The sequence below is a fragment of the Dipodomys ordii genome, unplaced genomic scaffold (assembly GCF_000151885.1).
Source record: "Dipodomys ordii isolate 6190 unplaced genomic scaffold, Dord_2.0 Scaffold57, whole genome shotgun sequence".
Classification (NCBI taxonomy): domain Eukaryota; kingdom Metazoa; phylum Chordata; class Mammalia; order Rodentia; family Heteromyidae; genus Dipodomys; species Dipodomys ordii.
The window spans coordinates 6,940,815-6,967,509 of record NW_012267273.1 but is presented as its reverse complement, the minus strand read 5'-3'; the positions used below and the strand labels follow the sequence as shown (position 1 = coordinate 6,967,509).

Below are 26,695 nucleotides of genomic sequence, written 5' to 3'. Positions count from 1 at the left end.
AAAAGTAAACTCTTATGGCAGTTATGTAAGTATGCATGTATTCAGATATTTAAAAAAGAATAGGAGTTGGGTACTAGTGGTTCATGCCTGTAATCATACTCGGGAGGAGGAAATCCAAAGATTGTGGTTCAAAATGAGCCCAGGTGGGAAGTGAAAGTCCATGAGACTATTTTCTCCAATTAACTACCCCCAAAAATCCAAAAATGGAGCTGTGGCTCAAAGCGGTAGAGCACTAGCTTTGTGCACGAAAGCTTAGGGACAGTACTCAGGCCTTGAGTTCAAACCCCAAGACCAGGCACAGGAACAAGAACAGCAAGAACAAACCCTATGGCAGTCTATGAACTTTAGCTAAACTCTGGAACATGGGCTGGCCAGAGGGAGGGACAGCAGGGGACACGTGAAGGTTGGAAGGAAAAAAAAAAAAGATACCAAAGAGTTGTTTATAAACTTATTCAAATGGAACTTACTAATTAAGATCAAATACTTGAAAGAAAAAGGGCTGTGAAAACATATTGACTAGCATATACTAGATAAGTATTCCTAATTGATTAGAATTCTCGATGTAGCAATTCTACTTAGATAACTTCAAACTAGTTCAAATAGCACTGGGCAGTCATCATAAAAAAAAAATCCATAACACAGAAATAGAAAATGCCCTTAAAAAACACAAAATACCCTTACCTGTTGTGAAAGATCTTTTATTTGTACGTCCATTCTCTGATTGTCTCTTTCAAGTACTGATGAATGTTTGTTGGCTTTATCAGTGTCTTCCTGCAATCGCTGAATCTCCTTTAAGAGAGTTAGCAACTCAAGTGAAAATTCTGTATGTCTTTCTAGGATTTATACAAATAAAGCAGGCTTATGGATAACAAAATATATATTATTCAATACTAATAGATATATTCTATTAAAAAAAAGCTTCTGAAAAAAAATTCTATACAGATAGACATTGTGTAACTCTGCAAATAATACTTCTCATTATAATACTTGTCACTAGGGAATTTTCTATTCCCTCATCAAAGTTATTGTGAACTACAATGTTATAAACTTTAACATATTCATGGTATATAAGCAAAATGATATTATTGAAATGATCTCAAAAACTGAGTGCCTAGGACAAAACATAGGATTACATTAGAGAAATACATGTCCAAAGTAAAATATGCTAGGTAAAATGCAAAAAAGACTTGATTAAAAAAAGCACAAAAATAATTCTAAAGAAGCAGCACTGCAAGCCCACAACAAAAGATATGTTCAGTGCTCTGAAAGTGGTGGCTTCTGAAAGACATATGCCATGCTCTGCAAAGTTTTAAGCATGATATCACTAAAGTTAGGAGCACATAGTTTAAGGACTCATATAGATGGAATCTCGATTTTATCTCAACTTCATGAAAATTTGTTAATGGACATTATTTGTTCATATTATTAATGCTCATGTTATTAACAATAATGTTTTAACTACTATTCAAGTTAAAAATAATTCATTCATATTTAGCCAGGGGTTTTAAAAGTACTCTTAGCACAATTTCCTAAAGATATCCACCAATGAATTTTCAGTAGGAATATGCCACAAAAGTAGGCAAAAGTTCATGAAAGATAGCCATGATATCAACCTATTACATCCAAAACAGGATTAATTACAATGACCAGTTATAGAAACAATTTGGTACTAAAACCACTAGAACTTCATAAATGAGCATTATAAAATTTAGACTAGAGGATACATAATACAATGTATGGACAGAAAATTCAGTTTATAAAAAAGATAAAGACATATTTAAATTCTACAGCAGTTTTCAATTAGATGACTTTTCCAGGAAAATTTTTAAAATAAATCTAAAATATCTCCTTCAGTAATAATTGTGTCTTAAGAGCAAAGCATTTAAAGTATAAACACTTGTTAATTATTAAGAAATAATTACAATATTTATAAAGGTATTTATGAACTTCTTTGACATTTCTTAATATACAAAGAAATAGCAACAGTGTAATGTATACTAAGATACACCAAATTGTGACATAATATAAAAAAAGGAGTTCTTTGATGGAGGCAATGTTAATCAAGAAGAATTGTACTAAAAATCTAACTTGTGGCATCGTCACCTCCTTGCACAACTACTTAATAATAACGAAGCTGTTACTCATGATCAAATAATATTACCTATTCTATACAGGCTATCACAACTATCTTGAGAAAGAATGATTATACTAAACTTAGGATAATTCTATTGCAAAAAGATTATTATTATATTAATTGGAAGTGTGGTTCAAGGAGAGTTGGCTATTATCCTGTACTAGAAAATCCTAAAGAAAACATATCAAATGTCTTAAAATGTGAACGACCTTCAAAAAATACATTTTATGATTAGTGCTTTTTTTTCTCCCAAAGTTAAAAACTTAAAACCAACCTTCATAGCTTGTTCCAGCTTAACAGATAAACTTGCCACAGCTTTCTGTGCACGTTCATATTCTTCACGCTGACGTTTCAAAATGGGTGCTTTGGCTTCAACTTCTTTAACTATTTCATCCAGATATTTATTAATTCTTTTATTCTCTAGTTTCTCCAAAAGCAACTGATCCTGAGTTTCCACGTAAGCATTATACAGCTAGAGAAAGAAGAAGGGTCATTTCAAATTGAATCGAAACAATAAAGTATGAAGTAATTTAGTGTCTTATTAAACACCCCGTAAAAGAGTAAAGTTTGCTAAATGCCATACATACCTAGGAACTAAAGAAAGCCTCTCCTAAACAAATCATCATATTTCAAAAATGTATTTGGGAGAAACCAAGTTTCAGATGTTCAAAAATAATTGTTAGTAAAATTTAATGCCATTCATACATACCTCAGTTAATTTCATGCCCGGTTTCACAATCTTAGCTACAGCTGCTGCAGTGGGAGACATGGCTGCAAGCTCCTCTTCAGACAACATAGCTCCTGGAACAACACACACAAACTCAGTATGGTTTTGTAGAATTTCAAATAAAAGCCAATAATAATTTTTACTTATAGCAAGTAAAAGAGAAGTGACTTGAACTATATTAATTTCTATGAAAAATTTAAAATATGACAACACAAACTTATAGCATCCAATTCTAAAAAGCACACAATAATTATAATTACCATTATCCAGGGAGATGATACATTATTATCGGTGATAAAATGGTGCTTATTACATCTGATAGCTTTGATAAGATACAGCATTAAATTAAAAAAATACAAATAACTTCTGTTTTTATACTACAGAATGACATGGGTATTATTTTTAATTTAACTACATTTTTATTTAACTGCTATGTAGACAAGTGCTAGTAATTCAAGGAATTAACAAACATCCATCAGTCATACCTTTTCTTTTTGTTGCAGAAAGCAGGTCATTTGCATTTTCTAATTCCTTTTCCAATTTCCCTATTTTCTCCAGCATTTCCTTTTCCATTTGATCTTTTGATTCTTCTACCTCTAAAAGATGATCTTGTACTGCTTTGTTAGCTAAAGATGTTTTTAAAAACAATATCCAAACATAAAATTAAAATGTTACAATTTATGAAAATGTTACAATTGTATGAAAGTAATTTTTCCTTTGCCAAACATTAAATTCTAGAAAGGCTACACCTGACAGACTCAAAGCCTTCTGAAAGCTTTCAGTCTATTTGTAATCCTTAAAATGGTTTGGCCAAGTCAGTTAGTTTCTCATTTCCACATCTCTAAACACAAGAAAAACAAAGAGAATATAATGGTAGAAAAAGTGGTTTCAGATATATCTTTGGTTCCAGTGCTGATTTTTAGTTAGAATATATAAAAAACTATAAAGACTCTGACCCTTCATTTCATCAGATTCTACATAGTGGATTCAACCACAGATGAAAAATAGTAAAATTTTATTTGTACTGATTCACAGGCATTTTTTGGGGGTCAATATCCTCTAAATGAGACAATATCATATTAGGCTTTGTAAATAATCTATATAAATATGCCATCATTTTATGTTAGGAACTTTAGCATGCTCAAATTCTGAAACTGAAGAGGGTCCTGGAATCAACCCGCTACATAATTAGAGATGACTGAATACCTTATATATTAAAAAGAAAACAAAAGCCATGTCTGGAACAGTGGCTTGAGACTATAATCCTAGTTACTTGGGAGTATAGAAAGCAGAGATTGAGAAATTGGGATTAAATGCTAATCAAAAAAAGTTCTTGATCTTCATCTCAACTCAAGGTAGTGCTCATCTATCCACTCCCCCCTACAAGAATTTATGGCAATAAGAGCTAACAACATCTTCTGACAACTTTAAAAGGACAAATTGTTTCCTAAGATACAAGGAGAAAAGATCTTTTCAAGTATAGTGTTTGATTTATAAGGTAAGTCTGAGCTTAATTCTAAAATCTTTCTTCTATTCTCAATGTTGTCCTTAATAAAGCCTGACTTTTTAACAGTAGTTTATACAAATATAAAGATTAAAAAAATACCTCCTTATCTCAAAACAATCTTCCCCAAACTAAAAGCATTTACCTTCTCCAGCTTCTTTCAAATGCTTGTGCAGCTCATCTACTGCCCGGGTTAGTTCTGTGCTCTTTGCCTCTGAGTCATCAGCAGCACTCTAAAAATTAATTTAAAGAGTTACCTAGTAGCCAACAGCCTATCATCAGGATAATAATTAACATATGGGGCAAAATATTTACCTTGTACAGATTAGAGAGTTTTATGTGAGCATTCAGTTCATTGTGGAATTTTTCTTCCATACTGACTTGTTGTTCTTTGGCCTAAAATGAAAATAAACTAATTATAGGAGGACTTCAACACTAGCAAATACTAATAAATCTAATTTGTACTTTACTTTGAAGATAAAATATTGATATTTTAATAGTAATCATTTTAAACTGACATTTAAAGCTAACGCATACTAATTTTTCAGACACAACAACTGCTACTGCTAATTCTGGCATACACCTGGATGTAGTCTGGTTGTTTTATGGTGCTAAAGACAGTCATGGTAATGCCAGCCTGTATGTAATCCTATCATTGGAGAGGCCAAGGAAGGAAGATTTTCAAGGCTGAGACCAGCCTGACTACTGAATGAGAGGGTGTCTCACAAAACTATCAACGACAACAACAAAAAATAACATTTTGTATAATAAGATTCATAAATATTCATTAATATTTTTGTGACTCATTTTAAAATGGCCATCTGAGTCTATACCTCTTTTAATTTGGTCAACAGTTCTTCTACATGTTTTTGAAGATGTTCATTTGATGTTTTTAAGCCATTCATCTGTTCTTCCAGTCTAGAAACCTAAAAACAGATTGGGTAGAGAGAGGGAAGAAATGTCATACTAATTAGACCTAAGTATTACACTACCAACAAAAAACAAGATACTTCCTAAAAAAAGTAATTACAAAACCTTTGTTCACTTCTTATATGAGTGTCTTTGGAAAGTAGTTTATAACAGAGAAGATGCTATCAAGAGTCATCTAAAAGTGTTGCAATTTTTTTTTGTAGGTCATAGGGCTTGAACTCTGGGCCTGGGAGCTGTCCGGAGATCTTCAGCTCAAGGTGAGCAGTCTACCACTTGAGCTACAGTGACACTTCCAGTTTTCTGGTGGTTAACTGGAGATAAGTCTCTTGGGCTTTCCTAACCAGGGTGGCTTTGAATCACAATCCTCAGGTCTCAGCCTCCTGACTAGTTAGGATTACAGGTGTGAGTCACCTTAGCCCCGCCCTGTTGTAAATTCTTTAAATCCATTAAGTTATTTTCGAAGGCCAAACATTAACAATTTTATGTCTCTACATGTGGCCAACTAGTCTTACAATCAAGTAAGTAGGTTCATCAATAAATACATAAATATTAACTTATATGCAACATAAAGATACAGTTTTACTAACTTACCTCCTCTTTTTTGTTTTCAAGATTACATTTAAGCTCTAGAATCTCATTTCCTTTTTCTCTTCCAAGAGCCAGCAACTCATCCGTTTTTGTTTTCAATTCTGTATTCAGCCATGTATTCTGACCATGCAGCAATTCCTTTTCTTGCTCCAAACGTTTTTCTCGATACTAAAGAAATCCAAGAAAAATCACATTTATGATTATTGAAGACTTTCATCTGTAATGGAGAATTCTATTTTAAGACAGAGTTATTTATATAATCTCAATAGTAAACCATAAAGAACCATAACAAATTTTAAGTGAGCAAATCAGTTAAAATTGTTCTTAATTTCTTGAATTAAAAACAAAACACATTGTAATTACTTTATGGATATATTGCCAACATTTGAAAATGTAATTTAGGTGAACATTAAGTAAAAAGGAAAAAAAATGTCTATTTTGCATTAGGAATCACTTCTTACTTGCCTTCACAGAAACATCAGAAGCTTGAAGCTCATCCAACTTCAGCTGAAGCTCCCCCTTTGCTGTATTACTTTCTTTAAGTTTTTCAGTTACACGTTTAACATCCTCTATAGTCACAGGAAATTTGAAAAATGATAACTCATTAGCACTCAGACAAACTAATAAAACATATACTTCTAGGAATATAAGTATTTAAAACAAAGTAAGCAGTTCTCAATTTCCCTATCTGAACTTGTTCTTGGCTTATTTAATTACAAATTCTGGCCAATAGACTATACAGAATAAAAATTTTAATGTCTAATTAAGCACATTATTTATATCAGTTATTTTAAGCATATATTTAAGGTAAATGTTGAACATTAATCTTAATTCTCCAGTTTTATTCCCAAACAGCTATCACAATTTTAACAAATAACCATTTAAATTAAAAAGCTATGACTCAAGCCAGGTGCAGGTGAAATTCTGGCTACTCAGGAGGTTGAGATTTGAGGATCAGGTTTCAAAGCTAGCCTGGGCAGGCAAGTCCTTCAGACTCTCATATCCAATTAACCACCAAAAACAAAAACAAAAACAAAAAAAGCCAGGATTGGAGCTCTAGCTCAAGTGGTAGGGAACTAGCTTTGAGCACAAAAAGCTCAAAGGTCAAGGACAGGACCCACGCCCTGACTTAAAGCCCCAGAACTATAATACATGCACACATGTGCGTGCATATATACAAATACTAAAACATACTATACAAAATGTATATGTTCAATTAAAAGAAATCTTAGCATTTACATCTTAATGACAATAATTTCTCCAATTCTACTTGCCATTAATCATCTTTTTGTTTCTTTGTTTTTTTGATGCTGGCCCTGAAGCTTGAACTCAGGCTGAGACACTGTCCTGAGCTATATTTCTTATTGACAGCTAATTAGAGTTATGAGTCTCATGAACTTTCCTGCTTAGGCCAGTTTTGAAAAGCAATCCTCAGATCTCAGTTTCCTAAGTAGCTAGGATTATAGGAGTAAGCCACTGGTAAATCTTAATCAACAAATATTCTGAAGTAATTTAACTTCTCTAAGACTGAGAAAATATACTAGCTCTTAAAAGGCATATTCTACATTCATATTTAATATTCTTCTCTCCTAAATTCCCTTCATTTTGTTCTTAAATACAGCCTTACCCTTTAGGTCCTAACATTAAATTCTCATGTATAGGCAAAACATTTGCATAAAATTAAGAACAGATTTGGCCCTTTACAACTATGCATTCTAACTGCATTCAATTTGATGTAAAGAACACTTTATTCAAGATTTCTATACTGTTTATAAACAGCACTTTTGAAATGACTTTTATTTGTGAGTGTTCTACATACTTCCTCATACACTTGATAATTTTTAAGTTAAAAATTAAAAGATAAATGGCAATGTATAACTAATAACCTAATAATAAAAGATACACTGATAGGAGCAACAGCAGCATTATTAGTCTGAATTCTTCCACACAAAAATAAACACCAGATGTAGAGTGGGATTAACTACTGGCATTGTCAACCAAGAAGATATAAAGGATAAAACATTTCTTCATACCTGTTAAATATTCAAGTTCTTGAGATAGTCTCTCATTGGTTCTTAGTAAATCCCTTTTTTCAGCTTCTAATTCTTCCTTTGTTCTTGTAAATTGGCTCTGAAATACCAATAAGTAATACAGTTAAAAAAATCAAATTAAGCAGTATTACAGAACTTGAAGACTGAATTGTCATGTAGCATTAGATACAATTTATAACTGTTCTCTTTCTCTGCAAATTATGTTCTCTAAAAATACAAAAAAAAACCCAACAATAATAAACCCCTCGTAATAACCTCAACCTTCTATTTCTACTTTTGATTTTCAAAACATTTTACTTAGGCTCATAAAAATTCTTTTGTGACACAAGATTAGGCCCTTAAATACTCTTGCTGCTTCTTTTTTTGCATCCCAACCATAAGGTATTTGTTCCAGCATATTCTTCTTGTTATGATGGCTGCAATAGGCTCAAGGTAATGGGTCCAATTAGTCATGGACTAGAACCCTGCAACTATTAACTCCAAATAAACCTTTTCTCTTTGTACAGATTATCCCAAGTATTGTCATAGAAATAAAAAGGTAACATATCAAGTCACATATTACTTTCCACTTGCTTTTTTGTTTTAAAATTTTTATGTATGGTCACAATGTTTTTTAAGAATATAGGTCCAGTTTTTCTATTTTAATGAGACTTATGAAGAATCTGTGATGTCTTCGTCTACTTCCTCACAAGGTTTCTCTAGGGCACTGGTGGCTCACACCTATAATCCTCTTTACTTAGGAGGCTGAGATCTGATTGAGGTTTGAAGCAAGTCTAGGCAGGAATGTCCCTGGAAACTCTAATCTCCACTTAACCACCCAAAAGCCAGAAGTGGAGCTCAGGTGGTATAGTGATAGTCTTGAGCAAAAAAAAAGAAAAAAATAGTTCAACCACAGCACCCAGCCCTGAGTTCAAGCCCCAGGCCAAGCATACATGCAAAAAAGGTTAAGCTCCTGTTTAGGTTTTCTTTTCTTTTTTGTCAGTTGTGGGGCTTGAACGCTGGGACTGAGCGTTGTCCCTCAGCTCTTCATCTCAAGGCTAGTGCTCTACCACTTGAATTACAGCACCACTTGCGGTTTTCTGGTGATTTATTGGAGATAAGAGTTTCATGGACTTTTCCTGCCCGGGCTGGCTTTGAACCTCGATCCTCAGATTTCAGCCTCCTGAGTAGCTAGGATTATTGGTGTGAGCCACAGGTGCCTGGCTTAGATTTCTTTTTGATCTATTTTTACCCCCCAGAGCTGAGAACTGTGCTGATTTCTTATTTTCAATGTTCATCCTTATGTCAACGGACACATGGCTAGGCAAGCTTTTTTTTTTTTTGGGGGGGGGTCCAGTCATGGGGTCTGAACTCTGGACCGGGGCACTGTCCCTCAGCTCTTCAGCTCAAGGCTAGCACTCTAACACTTGAGCCATTGCGCCACTTTTGGTTTTTTTCTTTTTGCTTATGTGGTGCTGGGGAATTGAACCCAGGGCCTCAGGCATGCAAGGCAAGCGCTCTACAACTGAGCCACCTTCCCAGCCCTAGGCAAGCATTTTTAAACTGATGCTATCCTATTTTAGAATTAATCAAATCATTTCTACATAATTTCTTCTCCATCACATTACCAAGTCTGAACCTAGCTCATTTGGATTTGAGTCAAAATACATAACATGTATTAAGAAAAACCTTAACCTAGGACATATTACTCCATTTATAAAGGTATATTTTTATAGTTTTCAGCAATGTATTTGAGTTTGCCTAATATTAGTGCTTAAAATATATAATATCCTTTGCAAAGTTATTTCCAGTAATAATATAGGCGTTTTGTTCTTTTATTTGAACAAATTAGTTACTGTTACTCTAGTACCATTGCTCTAAGAAAATGATTACCAATGTAATTCATCCAGCTTTGCTTATATCAAAAGAGGCATGATTCATCAAAGCATTTCCACTGAGTAAAAGGGATATTCAGACTATCAACAAAACATATAATAATTTGGAAAATTTTATATTTAATTTGTATAAATGTTATTTGTTGATAGCTTCTCCTAATGGGAATTCCATTTCATCTTCTCATTGACATCTGATAAATACAGTCAAACACAGCCAAATTAGGAAAACTACCTTAGGTATCATACTTGCAATTAGCTTTTTCATAGGAATAAATTTTACCTGGCTAGCAGCATTGTGATCCTGAGCAATTTCAAGTTCTTTGTTTTTCTCAGTGAGGGCTTTCAGTTGTGTATCTAGATAGAAAAGATTGTATGAGTGTATGTGGATTAGCTTTATACTACAATGGGCTTTAATACAACCGTCACCCTCAAATATTTTTAAAAAGAACCTGAAACCCAGAAAGAATAAGTTCTAACTACATCACAATAACATTTATACATTTCATTTTCAATGTATTTTAGAACAAACTTTTAAAAATGCTACACTGTGTCAAACTCAAATGTTCAGTAATTCTAGCCAACATCTGTAACAAAAGCACATGCAATTAGCATTTCCTTAGATCTCAATCACATTTTCGTGGATCAACAGGCATCATATGCAGTGAATTTTGTTTAGAAATTTTAGAACTTTGTTTAGAAATGAATTAAGTAAAAGGATGACAGGACTGTGAAAATATAATTTAAACTATAAAATGAACACAAAGTAAATCATAATAATACTTACAAAGCTATATTATTTATCACTCTAAAAGGAGACTTGGAAGAAAAATATTATGTTTGACAGTTCTTTACTCCTCAGATAAATAGTAGGCTTTTCTTCTAAGCATATGAAGGTAATTAAGAAAAAAAATACACTTTTAAGTGTTTCCTTCACTGAAACACATACACATTATATGTTGGTAATTTAATGAGATTATTTTGAAAGAAAAAAAATTGGGCAAATGAGCCTGAATTTTCTACACTTCCACACTTATACCTCTAAAAATATACATGTATCATCAATATGTACCCCAAGAAGTTATTGACCTTTATCTTTTCCTTCTAGATATTACAAAATTGTAATGACAGACATTTCCCATAACTTTTTTGCACCATTGCTGAACTAACGTTTTTATTATTATGCTTTGGGAAGACAAAATTATGCACAAATAATAAATCACAGATCTACATACCATCTATGTATATACATACATATATACACATACATGTATGTATGTGTGTATATATATATATATATACACACACACACACATATATATTGATATTGGGCTTTCAAAGTGGAATGTGTCAAAATAACCGAAAATAAAGTTATAACCAATACCAGCTGCCAATGGATAGTCTTTATGAAAAATGAAATTATATTAATCCCTTTGACTATAAGCTTGTGCTCATTCCTTCCCCAACATATCAAAGCCACTCTTCTTTCCTGGGAAGCACGGAGAAGGGGTGGCAAAGAATTTAAACTCAGAGTTGCATTAGATGCTGAGCCATACTCTTAGACCTCATCCAAACCAAGTGATACTTAGAAGTTAATTAAGCCCTTACTCTAATTAAGGTCTCTTTTGATATTTGCTTTCTTTTATAATAAGCAAAGTATACAACATATCCTTGTATGAAATGTTACACAAGACCTTGGGCATGACTTAGAATTTAATGATACAAGAAAACTAAGAAAATGAGCTAAACATTTTCCATAGAAATTAGGCCTTTAAGAAGAAATACACAGAATTTGTTGATATGTTGAAAAACTATGAGAATACAATGGAATAGTCTTAAATGTTTCAATACAATAATCATTTTCTCTAATTTCACTGCATTTCCTATCCTTTTCCAAAATGTTCAGAAACAACCCAATCTGTGCAGATAGATGCCTATGTAGACTTAGATACTTTTAAAAGAACAATTAGATAATTAGTTACATAGGGCATAATCACTTTTAACAGCAAAGTCATAAGCTGAACTGAGGCCTCCAACCATTAAACATTAGCCCTTAAATTAGCAAATGAAAATTCAAAGTATCACCAGAAACCAAAACAATGCTTCCTCTGTGTTTCCATATATAGTAAGTAGATAAGAAAACTTATTTCCAAAGAAAAAATATTTGAAGATCCAAAAATACTTATACTTACTGAGTTTATCAATCTCAAATCGTAAGACTTGGTGTTCCCGGGTTTCATTCACAAGTCTTTCCTGACTCTGTGATAACCTCTTCTCAATCTCAAAGTACTGTTGCTCTAGAGAAGACAAGGAAAAATAATAATAAAATCAAACACAGGCATGCAGTAACAGTACTGTCAATAGTATTTATTGCTAAAAACCATCAATCTGTAGTTAGATACACTATTGGAACTATGTTTCAAATTTATGACTAAAAGGTTTGAGCATTAAAATTGGCTTATCTAACATTTTCAAACTAGTACAGAAAAAGTAACACCTAATTCTACAAATAAATTTCTTCAAATCAAAGAACACATCATATATCTGAGTATTTTTGCCCAGCCATCAATGGACTGCTTAGCATAAGGCATATTTTAAAGAAGTAATTATTAAATGGGGTAAAAACTGCTTTGTAGGCTGGGGAATGGCTCACGTAGTAGGGTGTTTGTGTAGCAAGAGACCTAGGCCCTGAGTTTAAACCACAAAATTGCCTAAAACAAACAAAAACAATCCCAACCTGCTGGGCCTAATGGCATGTGCCTAGATACAGGAAAGGCCTGAGTAGGAGTAGCACTAAGAAAGTCCTGCTGTCCCGGACATAAAATAAGCCAATATGGAAAACAAACAATGCAATAAGGGCTGTTGATGTGCCTCAGGTTCAAGTGGTAGAGTGCTTCCCTGGAAAGGCAAGGCCCTGAGTTAAATCAGGGGAAATACTTGGTGTATAAAATACAGTGTCAAATAACCTATATTCTGCTCCAATGACCTACATTCTGCTCTCAAGATACAGAGAACTATCTAAATTCACTATTTGAAGGGCAAATTTATTCAGACAAAAATTACCAATCAAGTTAGAAAACAAAACAAAACAAAACGAAGCAGGCAGGCCATATTCTTGTTTTGCTGGGATGTTCAACCTACTGTCATTGATACCTTCCTTATCTGAAGGGTGTAGTAGTACGTTATTCCAAGCAGGTGTTAATGGGCTTTATTATCCAACTCCAACTTTTGGAAGAGAATGTCATACCAATCGTATTTATTGCGAGTTCACTGCATTTCTAGTGCTGCTTTTTGCATCTAAACTAAGTTTCAGCAAGGATTTATTTTAGTATTCACAGATTATTAAAGTAGAGAAAATGGAAACGAGAAAAATTTCCTGCTAACCATAGAGATATGATCTACACTAATTCTGGAATGATCCACTTCGCTACGGGAATTACTGGGCGACGAAACAGTAAGTGAAGTACACTGTAGTGACAGGGGATGTATCAATTCAGCCTGGGTCTCAGAGGCTGGAAACAGGGGATCTCTGACTCTTGAAGAGTCTGACGTCAACTGACTCAAAAATCTTCATTTCGCTCCTTTGCTGGGGCAGAGATAGCAGTATTACCGGAGACAACCCTAAGCCCAGAGAAAACAAGGCAAATGCATCCGGATCTGGAAAAGGAGAAGTGACTGGAGTGGGAAATGGACGGCCCGCGCGGCCCCACGGAGCCCGGAAGACGACACTAGCAACGCTCGCAGGCCGTCAGAGGGTTCTAACTTTGAAGGAGGGAAGCCGGGGCGGGAAGCGGCTCACCGCCCACTTACCGCTCTCCACTTTAAATTTCTCGTGTCGCCCCTTCAGGCCGTCGATCTCGGACTGCTGATCCGACAAGAACTTCTCCAGCTTATTCTGCACCGACTTAGGCAGCTTGTTGAGCTCCGAACGCTCCAGGACTTGCTGCAACACCGACGCCATGTCCGCAGGGCCGCGGGCCGCGGCGACAGCTGCCAACGGAGGCGTACCGACGAACAAAGGCGAAGGCCAGGACCCCGAAGCCTTGGTCACCGGCTCGGAGGCGTCGCTCGACGGCTCACGAGCGCCAGCTCGCCTGAGACTCCCGCGGCGGGATCCTGGCAAGGGAAGCCGGGCCTCAGGAGTCGTAGGGACCCGCAGCCCCGCGTCCCAAGTGCCCCAAGTGCAGCCCTGAGGTGCGCGCGCAGCCCAAAGTACCTACTCCCTCCCCCCCCGCCCCGCACCGATGCGCGCGCAGCTTCAAGCGCGGTTCCCAAGGAGCGCGCGCGCGCGCGCGCCGCAGCCGGGAGCTAGGTATGCTGGGAACCCGAGTTCAGAGGCAGCATCCTACACAGCCTGGCGCCGCAGTTTCCGATTCCGGGTTCCAGCTGCCGGACTTCCGGGTTACGCAGGCTTCTGGGAAACGTAGTGTTTTCCTCATCTTCTTCCCGGATCCCAGCCCGACGCTTCCCTCGCTTTCCTCCCACCCCCTCATTCCGCTCCCCTCCCCCCCTCCCCCCCCCACTCCGTCACGTTCTTGCTGTCCGGCTGCCGGACTGGTGTCCACGCGGTGGCGCCACAGACCTGACGTCCTCGTCAACCCCGCTCCCTCCCGGAAAGAGCAAGAAGGCCTTACCGTCCAAGCCCCGGGATGCCATGGGTCGTCCTCTTGGGCGGTTTCTAGATACCGAGCCACTAGAGGGCATCGGTCCCCGTGGACGACAGGCTCCAGGCTACCGCCACGCTCTCAATGGCGCTCGGGAGCGGGGGGGGCGGGGTGGTGACCGCGGTCGCTCGGGCTGCGGCACCGCAGTGAAGGGAGGGGGCCGCGTGCGTCATCAGGCTGCGCCCGCCGACGCCGAAGACCCCGGCTGCGGCGTGGGAAGTGAGGGGCGAGCATCCCGTCGCTTGCTGATGAATTCACTGGCTGGGAACTGGGGCCCGGGGGGAACCTTTGTCCCCTAGAGGCTGGGACTTGCACCCTCCTCCCCTCCTTTCCGGACGGACGGTTTGACAGGTTCCCGTGCCACGCGTGCACACCTTCTGAGAGCAGGTGAGTCAGCCGAACGCTCTGTGGTTAGGTTTGGGGGTGCAGCCGAGCTGGTTTAGGGAACATACGGACGATCACTCGTGTGCACACTCAGGGACAGGTCTGTGACTTTATCTTGTGTGACAGCGTATACGTAGATTGTTCGGGGGCAAGAGGTGCTGAGTGATTCAGCAGGAATTTAAGGAGCCCTGGTTTTGATATTTGAGGAAGACGATAAAGGAATCAGAAGGGTGAACGCGTGTTTTAAGGCGACGTTGCAAAAGACGGTACCTTACGTTGATGCTTTAGAAGGAAAAATGTTGTTAACAGAAGTTTTGAAACACATCCTTAAAACTTGTCATCTTGCCACCTTAACAGAACTGCGTGTTTGCATCATTTCTAGTTTGATCTGTAGTTTTTATCCCGTTTGATGATTCTTCTGAAAAAAAAAAGTCTAGTTTTTGGTTGAAAATAGGGCAAACCTCCCTGCATTTCCCACAGTTATGGGCCTTCTGTGAATTGATTTGGTTCTCACATGAACTTGATTGTTTTCCTCTAGTTCCTACTCACGTGTGCACGCGCTGGTGTTGGTGCCCTGGGGCACTCAAGGCCTCTAGTTCTGGCTGGGCTTTTTCCCGCTCATGGTTGACTGGTGTTCTACCACATGAACCGTGCCTTCACTTTTGGCTTTTTGCTGTTTAATCGCAGATAGTAATCCCACAGATATGTCTGCTTGGGCTGGTTCTTCTGATCCCAGACTCTTGAGTAGCTGGGATTATAGACTTCAGTCACAGCATCCAGCTTTTAAATTCTTACTTTTGAAACCATTGTTGTGAAGATAAAAAAGAATTATAAACATAGACATCGCATGATATTTTGTGATAACTAAGGTAAAATATATAAGAAGGGGCTTAAGGTTGACTTTCACTTGCAATGTGTAATATATATTTATACTATATATTTATACTTTAAAGTTATTGGCATGTGAAGTACTGTGCTATATTCCAGATCGAGTGTTTTTAAAAAAATTTGATAACTCTGTTAATAGTATCTAACATCCCTACATAAAATTGAATATTAGAATGATTTGTTTCAGAATTTCTTAGCTGAGTGGTTTTCATATAAAGTAGTGATGCAAAGATTAGATATATGTTATATATATATATGTATTTATAAAGTAATATGTATATATATATATATAACTTTTTTTGGTGCCAGTACTACAGCTTGAATTCAGGGCCAGGGTGCTGTACCAGCTTTTTTTTTTTTGCTCTACAATTTAATCCACAGCTCCACTTCTGGTTGTGTGTGTGTGTGTGTGTGTGTGTGTGTGTGTGTGTGTGTTTAGTTGGAGATAAGACACAGACTTTTCCTGCCCTGGTTGGGTTCAAACCACTATCCTCACATCTCAGCTTTCTGTGTGAGCCACCAGCTATATTTTAATAGGAGACAGTCTATATCTATGAATTGCAAAACATTTGGGCCAGAAATATTGCAGTATTGATCTATAATTTGGGAAATGGTAATATTCTGTACTTAGACTCAAAATCCTGAAATTAAAAGTTTTGAGATCAGATCTACAAATATCCCAACTCTCTTTCTCTAGCTCTCTCCTCTCTTCCCCATCTCTCTGTCTCTGTCTCTATATTTTCATTCATTCATTCATTCATTTTTATTTAGGAACCTACAGACCACAGAGATTGAGTTACAACATTTAAGGAAATGTACAGCTTTATAAGGGAAGATAAATATTTTTAGTAGTATCCTTTTTGATTGGTTATATTTAAAAGGTTTTTAAGCCAGGTGCCGGTGGCTCACTCCTGTAATCCTAGCTCATGAGGTTGAGATCTGAGGATCACTGTTCCAAGCCACTGGAAGTGGTTTTGTGGCTCAAGTGGTAGAGTTCTTGCCTTGAGCACAAAGAGGCTCAGGGAACAGCACCCCGGCCCCAAGTACAAACCCTCAACAACAACAGCAAAAAGCTTTTAAAGAGCACTGAAAAAAAATCAATATTCAACCAGTTTTCATAGACTAGTAGATTTCATTTTCCTTTTGCATACAATTTCTTACACATTATATGGCTAGTAGATGACATTAATACTTTGCATATGATACATTTAGAAATTTAAATATCAGTCCTTTGGATACACTTGCTATTTTTTGTTAGAATCAGTTGTAAGAGTAGAAGGAATGTGTTTGTGACTTTAAGGATCGCTATCCCACAATACTGTGAAATTTGTGAAATTATGTAATCACTTAATCACAATAAAAATTTTTCAAAAAAAAGAGTAGAAGGAAAAGGGATAGAATATCATGGTGAATAGAAGGAAGTTAAATAGAAATTCACATCTTAAGGCATTATTAAAAGTTGAAAGGCCTTAACATTATAGAGCATTAATGACCTAGGTAGTTTTAGACTTAGTCCTTATAATAAAAGTATGTGAATCTGATTCACACTTTGAATCGTACTTTGTTTAAAAAGAGGCTGTGTATTTTGAGACAAAACTGAGTAGACTATTTGAACCTATAGAGTAGTATTTCAAACTATAACCCATTTTCTGGATTTTAGTTTTAAAGTAATGCAAAACCGTTTTGTGAGTGGCAGTTTAGTCTATTGGTATCAGATATAGCACTCCAGTAAAGCCTTGACATTGAATAGATTTTTGTTTTGCTTTATTACAGACCTGAATGACTCTTTTTTTTTTGGGGGGGGGGTCCGGTCGTGGGCCCTGAACTCTGGGCCTGGGCGCTGTCCCTCAGCTCTTCAGCTCAAGGCTAGGGCTCTACCACTTGAGTCACAGCACCACTTCGGCTTTTTTTTCTTTGTGCTTATGTGGTGCTGGGGAATCGAACCCAGGGCCTCAGGCGTGCAAGGCAAGCGCTCTACCACCTTCCCAGCCCCCTGAATGACTCTTATCTCTAAAACATTTCAATTTTATTCTTACAGTCTCTCTGTTTCTATTTTACTCCTTTTTTTTTTACTATCATTTCTTTACCTTTTTTTTTTTTTTTTGGTGACGGGGTGGGGGCGGGACCCTTCATGAACGTGAGTCTCTTCATTTATTGTGACCAGCTCTTCTTTAATATCTTTGTTTTTAAAATACAGTCATTTATGGCAAAAGAACATTAATATAATAATCATTTGAATTTACAAACTGGAAAGAGTACAGAACAGAGCAACATTTATAATGGTTTAGACAAAGTGCTGAGTATGATTCTTGGTTATGTACATAATACCAAAGACCATGGGTACTTGAGCTAGACTACCTGAATTTGAATCCCATGTTTACTATTTACCAGCTTTATTATTTGGATATGTTATTTAATCTTTTGGGTTTTTCTTTTGGTTTTGATACCTTGATCTTTGAAATGAGAATGATAGAAATAGTCTACCTCCTAAGAGTTTGATGAATTAAGTATTACTTTAGTAAAATATTTAGAGCAGTACCTATATAAGATTTAAGCTGTATAGGTAATTTTCATTATCCTGCCCGCTCTTTACTTAAATAAGTAACTTTTATTATGAGTTGCCTAAGGGTAGAATAATGTTATTCATCTTTTACCATCCCATCTGGCATAGCAAATAACAGCTTTACAGTTAGTGCTTACGAGTAAACAGATTTGAATCTGCCTCCCAATTAATATTCAGAAATCCATCCTTTTTATTTTAGAAATGAGAACATGGAGGGTCACCAAAAGATTAGTGAGAGAATACAAGTAAGGAGTATCAACAAATCCAAAGTAAGAAATCATGTGCATTGACTAACAGTTTAGACTTCTTTCCTTTATCGCCATATGATAAATCTGTTTGACTCTCTTGTCAACTCTGGTTGATTGGTAGATGTTTCTTACAGCAAATCCTGGAAACAATTCTGAAATTATATTAGAATTTTGTATAAAAGAATGTTCGTGTTAGTAAGCAGTCACTACAAGATTTGGAGTACCCATATTGTATTACTTTTCTCTTTACTACCCTCAGGCTAAGGACATTGAAAAATATATTCTTACCTAAAATGTATTTTTTATCCTGTTATTTAGGAGATTGAATTTGCTCTCAATAATGGGAAGAACCTACATTGTAGAAGAGACTGTTGGCCAGTATCTTTCAAATATCAGTCTCCAAGGAAAAGCTTTTGTCTGTGGTCTTTTGATAGGACAGGTATGTATTTTTTACCCTACATCTATTGAGTAAAACAAACTGCATGTTAGAGTTAAATATGCTATTTAATAAAAACTTGAGATTGGTGTATGGAAGAATATGATGTATGTAGTAAATCTATAGCAGATCTTTGAAAAACATCTGGCCCAGGTGTGCTGAAGTTAGCATGCATTGTCTTTGGATACTGTGAATTAATTTTCATACAAACTTCAAATTTAGAATTTTACTAACCAGACTTATAACATTTTATCCTCTTTCCAAAACACTTTTCACTCCTTTCCAGTCTCTATTAATTCCTGGTTGACTATTTCTTCACAAAAGAAGCTTTTTATAATTCTATTCCCATTCTACTGTGCCTTGTCTTAGTTTGGACATTGAAGGAATAGTCATATTTTTGTTATATGCTATAATGCCTGTTTTATTGAAATCTAAAAAAATATTGACTAGAGAAGTAGGGAAAGGGATAGAATGAAAATTGGGTATTAGGCCAACACAGAATGGGATTGAGATTTGGACACGTTTCTAAATCATAGACAATCACTTATTATAATTGAAAGAAGAATGTGTTAATCATCAAAAAAGGAAGAATGGGTCATCAGCACAAAGCAAATAAATAAAGCAATAAAGTCACATAAGCAATCTGGCTGTTTGTTTCCATTCAGACACTGAAGGGACAGGACAGTATGCAGTGCCCCTGAGGGCTTGGTTTTGAGGCCTAGTAGTAAATAAACTCTTATTCTGAGAATTTTATTTCGCTGTCAATCTGTTTGATGCTTTAGAATCTTCAAATTTCATAGTTAACTTGCCTTTTCTGATTCTGTTTACATTCCAAGCTATTTCTCTTGTAATTTTATGGCCCATATTAAGTCCATATTACCTGACTTATCTACTTAGAAACAAAGCACAAAACTAGGGGTGCAGTTCCGTTGATGAGCACTTGTCTAGCATGTGCAAGGTCCTGGGTTTGATCCACATTGCTGTAAATCAACAAAAGGAATACATTGTAAGAGAAATCATGAGTTGAGACCTTTGTGACAATTAAGTTCTCTCCATCATTCTCATGAGTTTAGTTAACATCAGTCTAGCCCAGACAGATAGATTCATTTTCAGAGTTTTTGAAAATAAGATTTCTTAGAAGAAAGGGCATATTTACATTGTTTGCTCAGGTAGTATACCCTAGAGGACCTTTCATTGGACAATCAGACTGTTTCTCTTAAAGAGATCTATAATTCTCTCTCTCTCTTTTTGTTATTCGTGGTGGTTGAAGGGCTTGAACTTAGGGGCTGGGCTCTGTCCCTGAGCTCTTTTTGTTCAAGGCTAGCACTCTCCCACTTTGAGCCACAGCACTCCTTCTGCTTTTTAAGTGGTTAAGAGACAAGAGTCTCACTCACAGGGACTTTTCTTCCTGGGATGTCTTTGAACCATGATCCTCAAATCTCAGCTTCCTGAGATCTGAATTACTAGGATTAAGGCTTGAGCCACCAGTGTCTGGCCTGTAATTCTTTTAAATTTAGGTTATTTAGTATATAATGTGGAATCTTTTTTATTCTAAGAGTTTTTACTTCTCTTTGTTTAAAAATTTTAAAGGAGCCTTGGACAAGGATTTGTTCAGTAGAGATAAAAGATTAAGGGTTAAGACCCTGTTCTAAATTTGGATATAGGTTGTTTCAGAGCTCTGTTAAACTGCAGTCTTGAATCTAAGTCTGTCTTCCAGTGTCTACATGCTAACCAGCACTTTTTGCATAGCTGAAAGTGGCTTCCAACTAATGATCCTCATTAGAAATATGAGCTACACATACTCATGATCCTCATTATAACTGTCAGCTACTCCATCAGACTCTAGGCTATCTTTTCATTCCTTTGATTTTTTTTCTTTCCCTGATTCCAGCACTCACTTTTCTCAAGATTTTTCATCCTCTTACTTTCAAAATCATCTTCCTTCCTCCTCACCCCTTCCCACCCCTCCCTTTCCTTCCACTCTTCTTTTCTTTCCTTTCCAAGAATCTCTTCAATCAGGAGTATGTGCTTTTGCTGTGTATATTTCACTATAATTTTCTGGAAATTACTTCTGTAAAAATAATTAGTCCTTGGGCTGGGAAGGTGGCTCAGTGGTAGAGCACTTGCCTTGCATGCCTGAGGCCCTGGGTTCAATTCCTCAGCATCACATAAGCAAAAAGAAAAAAGCTGGAAGTGGCGCTGTGGCTCAAGTGGTAGAGTGCTAGCCTTGAGCTGAAGAGCTGAGGGACAGCGCCCAGACCTAGAGTTCAGGCCCCACAGCCGGACCCAAAACAAAACAAAACAACAAAAAAAATTAGTCCTTAATTTATATTCCAAGATGATAATAGTGGTCATCAGGGAGTGTCAGGCTGTATGTGTAGATTAGTGAAGTGAGCTGTCCTGTGTTTTCTAAGTTTATCTTTATATATTACAACTTTTGTTACCTAGATATAGTAAAAATTGAAAATCATACACTCTGGGATCACTTTGATTTATTCCAAATTCCTTGTTGTTCTGCAGACATATCAGAAAGTTTCCTTTCCAATTAAAGTAGCATTCACAAAGATCTATTATTTTACTGAGATTTTATACTTGCTAAATAGCTAACTTGCAAATTATTTGGAAAATAACAATAATTAGAAAGTTAATTGAGTATATTATATTTTTGTTAATGTAATTTATTTACTTGTATAATATACTGCTTTTATGATATATGTATTGGGGATGTATAAAGAAATAAGTTAATATTTAATATAAGTTAAACAATATGTGAAAGAAATATATAGGACAGTTTAATTAATTTTTGTGAATAGAGAGTTCATAACAATATGGCTATTAATTATCTGCTACAAATATTATTCAGTTTGTATGTGTCCTAACAGCTAAGGTACCTGGTTCTTCAATCAGATATCACTAATAGCTTTTATAATTTGTTTTGAAGTGTTCTTCACAAAAGGATTATGTGATTCTTGCCACTAGAACACCACCCAAAGAGGAAAATAATGAGAACCCCAGACATCCCAAAGCTAAGTTGGATAATTTGGATGAAGAATGGGCCACAGAACATGCCAATCAGGTAATCTGTTCTTTTTAATACAACTGTGTGTATTTATTTGACTAACGGAAAAAAATTTTTGTTCTCATCTTACTAGACTAGGATTTCAGACTACTTATTTTAAATAGCCAGTTGGATTCAGATAGCTTTACAAAAGGCCCTAAACTTGAGTGATTAAGACTTCTTCAATAGAAGAAATCAGAGGACATTCTGAATACATCAAAGGTATTATGGATAAATGAGACAAAGATATAAAAGTAAAAGGACAAGTAATTAGATATAGCTGAAACGTGAGGTTTACAGAAAAATATGTAAAACATAAGAGTAGAAAGAGCCAGTGTTTGGCTTTTGAGTGCAGTTGTAAGGAATGCATTTAATAGACAGACAACTCATATGGTAGACTTTCAGAGATCCTTGAAGGCACTAATGTAATTGATTTTCTAGTAATTTAGAAGATAACTTTGATACTATAACCAATTTAGATTGGAGAATAAAGAGACTAGAAACAGAACAAATATGTAGAATATGGCATGAGCCTGAACTAGATTCTGAACAGGCATGAATCACATGTATATTATCTATGGCTGCACCCTGTGTGCCTAAAACAGTATTTCTGTGGTTTATAGTAGCACTGTAAAATGTTAGAAAAGTGAATACATGGATAATTGGAGCTAGAACTTTTGTTGTGAAATGGTTTCAGAGAAGAACTAAAATTCAGAAGATTTAGCAACCAACTGGATTGATATTGGGAGAGATAGGAGATATAGGGAGAGATAGGGAGATATAGGGAGAGAATAAGATTAGTAATGTTTTATTATGGGTGTCTATGAGAAGAATATTGCCATTAAGAGCAGTGAAATGGATTAGGGATGGTGAAAGGGAATGAATGAACCAATTCAACTAAAAGTATTCATTAAGCTGGGCGCCAGTAGCTCATGCCTGTAATCCCAGCTACTCAGGAGCTTGAGATCTGAGAATTGTGGTTCAGAGCCACCCAGGCAGGAAAGTTTGTGAGACTCTATCTCCAATTAACCACCAGAAGTGGTGCTGTGGCTCAAGTAGAGCTGAAGAGCTCAGAGACAGTGCTCAGGCCCAGAGTTCAAGCCTCATGACCGACTCCTCCCAGAAAAAGTGTTCATTGAATAAATCTTGGCATCCAATAAAACACATGAGATTAAATAAAGGTAAAATTTTATATTTTTATTTGCTTTTTAAATTTTAAAAAACTTTTTAGTTATTATTAGCTAATTAAAAAAGCAGAATTGAGCAGGGCATTGTGGCACACTCCTGTAATCCCAGCACTTGGAGGCTAAGGCAGGTAGATTTAGAGTTCAAGGCCAACTTAAACTATATACTGAGACCCTGTCTCAAAAAACCCAAAGTCAGGTGAACATTTGGTTAGCATCCCCAAGGCTTTGGATGTGATTAGTAGCACTGCGAACAAACAAAAGTCCAAAAAACTCTTCCAATTAATCAGCAAAAAATCAGGCATGGCTCAAATAAGAAGTGTCAGCTGTGCATGATTGTATGTATACATGTTTCTATGTATATGTACTTGTTTTTCTTTTCATTTTAATAAATATAGGTACAGAAGCATTGAGCCTTTGTGTTCTGCCCCTAAGAGTACATGTTTGTGATAGTAGAGTAGTATGTCATTATAAAAAAGTCAAGAATTCCATAGGTGGTAGAGCAAAATCCACTTGAAATTAGGAAGTAGCTATATCATGTTTGACATTATTTTGACCAGATTTTCAACTATACTTGCATCAATGCTGTATGTGTAGTTGGTATTGGGTAAGTATTTGTTGGTTTTATGTGTATTTTGTCAAATAGAAAAGACTGCACATGCTTATGGTAGCTAATACTTTGTTTTTACTTTTAGGTATCTAGAATGCTGCCTGGAGGACTTTTGGTTCTTGGAGTATTTATTATTACAACTTTAGAACTGGCAAATGATTTTCAAAATGCTCTGCGCAGAGTAAGTCTGAGATACCAAAAAATTCCTAGTAAGATCAAAATTATATAAGTTAAATAGCAATTAAAAATACCCAGTATTTTAAATTAATTGTATACATATACTAGGCACATTTAGATTAGCGTTATAAAATTGTTTATGCTAGGACCATGTTGACACAGCTTTTTTTTAATCCAATCACATGGGTACTTTGAATGTGATAAATGGAAACATTTGGAATGAAAGGTATATATTTCAAAGTAGTCTTTGTTTTAAAAATAGTCTTTTGCTTTTTTGGTGGTTCTGAAGGTGGATCACAGGTCTTTACACATACTAGGCAAGCATTATATCTCTGAGTTATGCTCTAGCTCCAAAGAGAATTTCTGAATGTTATTAAATTACAATGGTTTGACAGTTTCTTTTATATACAGTTTTCTGCTAGATAGTACACTTAGTACTATATGTTTGCTATAATATGAACTTATTTTTTGTTTGCTTTTCTGAAGATCCTGAAGTTGTGTGGGTATGGTAGCATGTACCTGTAATCCCAATGCTTGGGAGGCTGAGGCAGGGTGATGTTTGAGGTCCGACTGGGCTGCCTAACAAATTCCAGGCCCACTTCTGCTATATGTCAAGACCCTGTTTCAATAATTAAATAAACAAACTACTCTATCTGGACTCCCCTAATGGCTAAGTAGCTGCTTGGGAGGGTAAGAACAGGAAATTAAAATTCAAGAACAATCTGAGCAGAAAAGTTACCATGACCCCATCTCAGTCCACAGCTGGGCACAGTAGTGTGCATTTGTTATCCCAGGCTACATGAGAGGCTGAGCTTGGGAGGATTGTGGTGCCAGGACAGCCCTGGTCCTATGAGTCTACGAGACTCTTAGCTCTGCTGACAGACACTCTGTGATCCTAGTGGCAACAAGAACCGTATACTAGGTGATCAAGGCTTTGGTGCTTGACCAAGCAGGAATCGAACAAGATGCTATGCTAAGAATAACCAGTGATAAACAGGGCTGTAGATCTGGCTCAGTGGTATTATATCAGCTTATGAGCATGAGGTCCTAAGTTCAAAACCCCTAGTCCCATCAAGGAAAAAGAAATCTTGAAATTAAAATACAAATAGCTACTTAATTTTTTTATTCCTTGTCAGAGTACATATCCTATTTATGTCTCTTATGACTTTTTTGAAATTCTTTATACAATTAGATAATGTTGTCTAAAACTAAATATGAATTTCTAAAAATGTTTGCTCTTAAACAAATTCAAACCTAGAGTGTAAATCTGTTTGCAGGCAATTTTCATCTCTTTTAGTACTCAAGATCCACATAAGCCTTTGGAAAGGTATTTACGCTCCAAGAAAGAGGAGGAGTTTATATTTTTCAGAAGCACGCCCTCCACCAAGGTCCCCAGAGCTGGGGAATTAGTTAAAACTATGTGGAACTTAGAAGCCTAAATTCTCTTCATTCTTCCAGTATTGTAGCTTCTCTTATCAGGTGTCTGATTTTGTGCCTAACTGAGCAAGGAAAGAAAATGGAGATGCTCCCTTCCTTGTTAGTATCACACCCTCTTTTCCATTTTCCATTTATCTTTTTCACCATTGTACGTTATCTTTGACCATTTGAAATATAATGCAAATCTATGGATATTTATTACTAGTATTGTTTATACATTACTTTGTGTTTGCTGCATTATTAATTGGAATACATGTTGACTCAGTGCCAAAGGATACAGTCAGATCTTCTTTCCTTTTGCTTTTGTTTCTAAGATTATGAGTAATACTATATCTTAGCCAGACATGGTAATGAATGCTTATAATACCCATACTTGAATAAAAAGACAATAATGAGTTTGAAGCTATCACATAAATTCCAGGCTAGTTTCAACTGCATAGCAAGACTGTGTCCCCCCAAAAAAAGAAAAAGAAAAAGAAAAGCAGAAAAGAATGGGGCTGCCTGTTATGGTACATGCTACTTAAGAGATAATGAATGATAGGAGGATCGTAGTCTGAGGCCAACTCAAAGGTAGTAGGAGACACTATTGAAAAACTAACTTAAAAGGACTAGGGACCAAGAGGCTCGAAATAAAACCCCAGAAATGAAAAAACAAAACAAATTACTATATTGAGAGACACTCTAAGAAATAATCTTATAAAACTTCCTCAATGCCTTCTATAAAGTTTACTGTTAAGAATTTTGGTCATTATGTAAAATAATATAAAATAATAGTGGGGGAAATTTCTTTTTATATCAGCATCAAAAAAGTTGTAGATCTTCTGATCAGTTGTTTCTTTTGTTTGTGGATCATTCAAATTAGATAATAAATTACAGTTCTCTGCATATTAGTGTTATGAAGCTTAGAACCATGTTTATGACATCCCACCCTTATCAAGTGTGTATTTTAGAATTCTTTTTTCTTTCATGTATTTTTTATTATTATAAAGGTGATGTGCAGAAGAATTACAGTTACATGTCAGATGGGTACATTTTTTTTTGAACAGTGTTACCCCTTCCCTCACTCTCTTCCAGTTTTTCCCTCCCATTCCCACCCACAAATTTTATAGTTCATTTTCAATATAGTGTGAAGTGAGTACCACTGCCGCATTTATTCACCATTTGTCCTTCCATTTCGGTGTCCCCGCAGGCCCTCCCAACAACAGATCTAAAGGAACAAGACAAAAAAGAAAAGAAAGAAA

General features: G+C 36.1%; 2 protein-coding genes across 4 annotated transcripts in view; one reads left to right on the top strand and one right to left on the bottom strand.

Moving 5' to 3' along the window:
- Positions 1–14,509, bottom strand: part of Tpr (translocated promoter region, nuclear basket protein) — a 56,329-nt gene extending 41,820 nt beyond the window's left edge. Inside the window, exons 1-14 of one of the 2 annotated variants that reach the window (XM_013021793.1) lie at positions 14,440–14,509; positions 13,616–13,921; positions 11,998–12,102; positions 10,089–10,162; positions 7,917–8,013; positions 6,349–6,452; positions 5,887–6,051; positions 5,199–5,291; positions 4,681–4,761; positions 4,511–4,598; positions 3,347–3,487; positions 2,844–2,935; positions 2,409–2,606; positions 682–789 (exon numbers count right to left, since the gene is read on the bottom strand). In XM_013021793.1, coding sequence (XP_012877247.1) covers positions 682–789; positions 2,409–2,606; positions 2,844–2,935; positions 3,347–3,487; positions 4,511–4,598; positions 4,681–4,761; positions 5,199–5,291; positions 5,887–6,051; positions 6,349–6,452; positions 7,917–8,013; positions 10,089–10,162; positions 11,998–12,102; positions 13,616–13,921; positions 14,440–14,509 — 1,722 coding nt within the window. Of the gene's footprint in view, positions 1–681; positions 790–2,408; positions 2,607–2,843; positions 2,936–3,346; positions 3,488–4,510; positions 4,599–4,680; positions 4,762–5,198; positions 5,292–5,886; positions 6,052–6,348; positions 6,453–7,916; positions 8,014–10,088; positions 10,163–11,997; positions 12,103–13,615; positions 13,966–14,439 lie in introns of those variants that run through there. The other variant, XM_013021792.1, reaches the window with a different exon arrangement.
- A 134-nt stretch (positions 14,510–14,643) lies between these two features.
- Positions 14,644–26,695, top strand: part of LOC105989667 (chromosome unknown open reading frame, human C1orf27) — a 32,939-nt gene continuing 20,887 nt past the window's right edge. The window contains exons 1-4 of one of the 2 annotated variants that reach the window (XM_013021828.1): positions 14,644–14,856; positions 18,871–18,991; positions 21,930–22,064; positions 23,926–24,021. In XM_013021828.1, coding sequence (XP_012877282.1) covers positions 18,893–18,991; positions 21,930–22,064; positions 23,926–24,021 — 330 coding nt within the window. In that variant the 5' untranslated portion in view covers positions 14,644–14,856; positions 18,871–18,892. Of the gene's footprint in view, positions 14,857–18,870; positions 18,992–21,929; positions 22,065–23,925; positions 24,022–26,695 lie in introns of those variants that run through there. The other variant, XM_013021829.1, reaches the window with a different exon arrangement.